The sequence below is a fragment of the Prosopis cineraria genome, unplaced genomic scaffold, assembly GCF_029017545.1.
Source record: "Prosopis cineraria cultivar Desert tree isolate PC_DT_omini unplaced genomic scaffold, ASM2901754v1 PC891, whole genome shotgun sequence".
In the NCBI taxonomy this organism is placed as follows: Eukaryota; Viridiplantae; Streptophyta; class Magnoliopsida; order Fabales; family Fabaceae; genus Prosopis; species Prosopis cineraria.
In genome coordinates this window covers 1-4,317 of record NW_026556216.1, presented here as the reverse complement: position 1 = coordinate 4,317, position 4,317 = coordinate 1, and the positions used below count along the sequence as shown (strand labels likewise).

The window sequence follows — 4,317 nt, the reverse complement described above, 5'->3', positions numbered from 1 at the left end:
AAAAAGATTACGGTCCAGTGCAGTGTACACTGTTAAACTGATCCGCTGGAAGTAGTCAGTATCCATAAGAAACCCAACATTTCTGATTAATAATCATAAAAGCCTTTTATTACTTAAGGAAATTGTTGTGATTTTCTAAGACTAACAAAAAGTTATGTCGGCAAAAAGAAAAAAAAAACTAAAGTTTATGAAAACAAATGAAAAAATAAAACCGTTAGATTACACCCAAAAAAGAAAAAAAAACACACCGTTAGATTAAGTATATGTAGAGATGGGCACGATCCGTCTTCGGCGTCCCCAGCTCTTTCCCGAACAGTACCCCCAATACCTTCGGTCTCCTGCTCTCCAATCGTCGCCGTGGTTAAATCTCTCCTTCGCCGGCGTCTTCCGTGGTCATCATTGAGTCATTTCAGTGTATTATAGGTAGGCACCCAACTGCTAGTCGGTATGATCAGACTGCAAGCTTTTCAACTTAAGAATGTTAACTTCCTTTCGTTTCGGCTTGAATAATCTTTACTTGATTTAGCTGGTCCTACTGACCATGTCTTTTCCCTTAGATCATAGAGTGCGGATGTTCCATATCTTGTTTTTTCCATGAATTTACCATAACTTGGATTATAACTTGTTTAAACAGCTACTGTAGTTGGTCACAATATGTGATAATGATAATTAGTATCTGTTTATTTATTTATATATCTTAAGAATTGTTGATGGAAACTAATCATTGGTGAAGATTGCGATTAATGAGCTAAGTAAGATGGTTTTATTGGTTACTCTTTCTGGGCTACTTCATTGTTGTTCCAAAGCTTATTTAGCGGGACTTGGTATTGCCATATGATTATATTCGTTATGTTTTGCAGCTGACGCTATGCTTTTTCTGATTATAGATGAATGTCTTTTTTGTTTTCAATATATGTCACTTAAAATATATTAATGTAATCACAATTAATTCAATCAGAATTGATAATTGAACTTTGAATTAACATTGTATTTTGTTGATTATATCTGGAAAGGAGTTCTATGTGAAATATTAGGCTTTCTCTTACGGCCGTCAAAACCCACTTTAAGCATTCTAATCCTAAAACTATAACATATTGCCGATAGACACAATCCGCACAGAAAGCTGAAAGAAAACAAACAAGAAAAATTCATTTCTCCCCAACACATAAGTAGCCATGTAGGCACACCTGTCCAAAGCCCATCAGCGTGTTTATTATACTTATATTTTTATAATTATCATATTTTAATTAAAGAATCTTCTAACTAAACTAACTTTTAAGAACAATACTTTGGTTGAAGTTAATTGCAAAGTTTCTTTTGAAGGAAGCTTGGAAGTTCTAAATTACAAAGGAGCAAATTGGCAACTTGAGAAGCATTGTGCAGATCGCAATCAACTCGAGGACAATGGACTTGCGAGAAGCAATCAGTAATCAAACGGATGTCTCATTGAGCTTTGCAAAGCATCTATTGTTGAAGGGAGACGAGAACAATAACTTGGTGCTTTCACCCTTGTCCATCCACGTGGTGCTTAGCCTCATTGCTGCTGGTTCCAAGGGTTCCACACTTGATCAACTTCTCTCCTTCCTCAAGTGTAACTCCACAGATCATCTCAACTCCTTTGCCTCTCAGCTCATCGCCGTTGTCTTCGCTGATGGTAGTCTCAGTGGTGGCCCCTGCTTGTGTTTTGCTAATGGTCTCTGGCTCGATCAATCTCTTTCTCTCAAGCCTTCTTTCAAACAGATTGTTGACTCTGATTATAAAGCTGCTTTGTCTCAAGCGGACTTCCAAACCAAGGTACAATCCTGTCTTTCTTGTACATTATTAATAAATAATCATGCTTGTGAATGTAATTTTGAATCTTTTTGATTATTTTGTTTGCAGTTTCTTAATTTAGCTTCAATTTTTTCAATTGGCATGCAATTGGGAGATTTTTTTTTTTTTTTGAAAGGGAAAAAATCTGGTAAAACTAGGAAAGAAGAATTAGATTCTTAATGCATGTTATTGTAAGTGAAACTAGATTATGTGAGTTGAAAGCACTGAGTGATACGACAGGGCTTTTATATTAATCTACCTGTATTGCTTGGAACATACATTATTTGGGAATCAACTTGTAGCTTGTGGTTTGCGTATGTTGTTTTAACAACTGACTTAGAGAACATCATCAGATTTTGTTGTGTGAGGAAATTTTGAGTAATTGAGTCCTTGCACCCCTTACAATCTCTCTCCATAGCTTTTTGTCCCACACACAAATCATTTTTCCAGTTCTCATCTTCACAGAGTAAATATTTCAGGGTGTAAAGTAGTTTTTTTAATTGATTTACATGTCATCTATCTATATTCTTTTTAAAGGCGTGATCAATCCAAATAGTTTTTAAATGAGATGTTACATGATTGCCTTGTTCCTTATCATAGAAAGTTTGTGGCACTTGTGAACTAATCCCAAAATTTCTTGCAATTTGATAAAAGGCAACTAACTTGATACTAATGCTTCTAAAGCATGGCGAAAAACCTATTTCATTTGCATGTCTAGTTGCTACCCTCTTCTAAAGTGTGTTTTCTGCTCCTGATGTAAACTATTAGTAATTATCTAATATAAGCAAGGAATTTAAGGGAACCAAGCACAACAATTTTGTTATACTTTAAGTATTTGAATATAATTAAGTGATAAAGTGATTGTTATGATTTATATAGGCTGTTCAAGTGACCCAAGAAATTAATGCTTGGGCAGAAAAGGAGACGAGTGGCCTTATTAAAGAGGTTCTTCCTATGGGATCTCTTGACAACTCTACCAGACTCGTTTTCGCTAATGCATTATACTTTAAAGGAGCCTGGAATGATAAGTTTGATGCATCAGCAACCAAAGAATATGACTTTCACCTTGGGAGCGGGGGCTTAGTGAAGGCTCCCTTCATGACCAGCAAGAAAAAACAGTTTATTAGAGCATGTGATGGGTTCAAAGTCCTTGGTCTTCCTTACAAGCAAGGTGAAGATAAACGTCGTTTCACCATGTATTTCCTTCTTCCAGATGCAAATGACGGGCTGCCAGCTTTGATTGAGAAGTTGGGTTCACAATCTGGGTTCTTGGAACGTCATATTCCTCAAACCCAAGAGGAAGTGGGTGACTTTAGGATCCCAAAATTTAAGATTTCTTATGGGGTTGAAATATCCAACGCGCTGAAGGAACTGGGGGTGGTAACATTGCCTTTCTCTGGGGGAGAATTGACAGAAATGGTGGATTCTTTAGTTGGTCAGAACTTGCATGTTTCCAGCATATTCCATAAGGCTTTCATTGAAGTCAACGAAGAAGGCACTGAAGCTGCTGCAGCTAGTGCTGCTGTAATAAAATTGAGGGGCTTGCCATCTAAGATAGACTTTGTAGCAGACCACCCTTTCCTCTTTGTTGTTAGAGAAGATATGACTGGAACGCTGCTGTTTGTTGGAAAGGTGCTCCATCCTCTTGCTGGCTGAATTGGGTTGACATGTTGTTTATGTTGTCTAAGCAAATTATCTCCTGTGTAATCTGAGAGACCACCTATGCTTTGTACTTGTACTAAATAGGTGTAAACTTTAATGGGTGCATATGAGAAAAGTGCAGCGAGGAAAAAAAAAAAAAGTTTGAGATTAACCATATTTATTATATTAAAAATGATTTGCTGTATTGAATAGTATGATTTAATTGAAGGATGCCATTTGAAAACTATGCAAACTGACTGACCGTCATATAATAACCAACTCACATAAATCAAATAACGGATTAGGCACGACAAGTGCGGTGAAGTGAAAGCAAACTATATTTATGATACGAAGAATTATGAAAAATGTATAACGAGAGAATACGTTAACGTTACGAATAATGACCAAGAAGCGGGGGGAATGAAATTTGATTATCAAAATGAAACAAGCGTGAGGAAAAGCTAGAACAGACAAAATTCCCTATGTGGTTTTTAAATCATTGACGGAATCAAAACGTAAATGGGGTGTGAATTGGTAACAACGCCAACAAAACATGAGATATGAACCGTTTCGTTTTTTTTTTAAAAAAAAAGAAATAAAATACACCAATTTAATTAAATAAAATATTATGTCATTATTTTTAATGAGTTTTATTTTTATAATAGAATGCCTATTTAATTTTTTTCCTTTTGTTTCAATGTTTATTATTAATGTATTAATTTATATTTAATGACATCTGAATGTCATGTTTTATTGGATAATTTATAGATGACTAGTGTATCAAATTTCTCTAAGAATTTTTCAAAAATATAAAAATGAAGTTCTTGATGCCGCTGAAATTAAATCCTCAGCCCAGTGAATGAG

General features: G+C 35.3%; 1 protein-coding gene across 3 annotated transcripts; it reads left to right on the top strand.

Moving 5' to 3' along the window:
• The first annotated feature begins 267 nt into the window (after positions 1 to 267).
• Positions 268 to 3,700, top strand: LOC129298695 (serpin-ZX-like). Of its 3 annotated transcripts, none has more exons than XM_054937112.1 (3): positions 268 to 423; positions 1,324 to 1,794; positions 2,692 to 3,700. In XM_054937112.1, the coding sequence occupies exons 2-3, from the start codon at positions 1,405 to 1,407 to the stop codon at positions 3,466 to 3,468; spliced, it is 1,167 nt and encodes a 388-aa protein (XP_054793087.1). In that variant the 5' UTR covers positions 268 to 423; positions 1,324 to 1,404; the 3' UTR covers positions 3,469 to 3,700. The 3 variants fall into 3 exon arrangements, with proteins under 3 accessions (XP_054793087.1, XP_054793088.1, XP_054793089.1); XM_054937113.1 differs by having other exon boundaries at positions 278 to 423; positions 1,328 to 1,794; XM_054937114.1 differs by lacking the exon at positions 268 to 423 and having other exon boundaries at positions 1,777 to 1,794; positions 2,729 to 3,700.
• The last annotated feature ends 617 nt before the right edge of the window (positions 3,701 to 4,317 follow it).

Excerpts from the sequence above, each read along its gene's own strand:
- LOC129298695 (XM_054937112.1), top strand. The coding sequence starts at position 1,405 with ATGGACTTGCGAGAAGCAATCAGTAATCAAACGGATGTCTCATTGAGC. Across the intron at positions 1,795-2,691 it reads AAGCGGACTTCCAAACCAAG|GCTGTTCAAGTGACCCAAGA; the intron begins GTACAATCCTGT and ends TGATTTATATAG.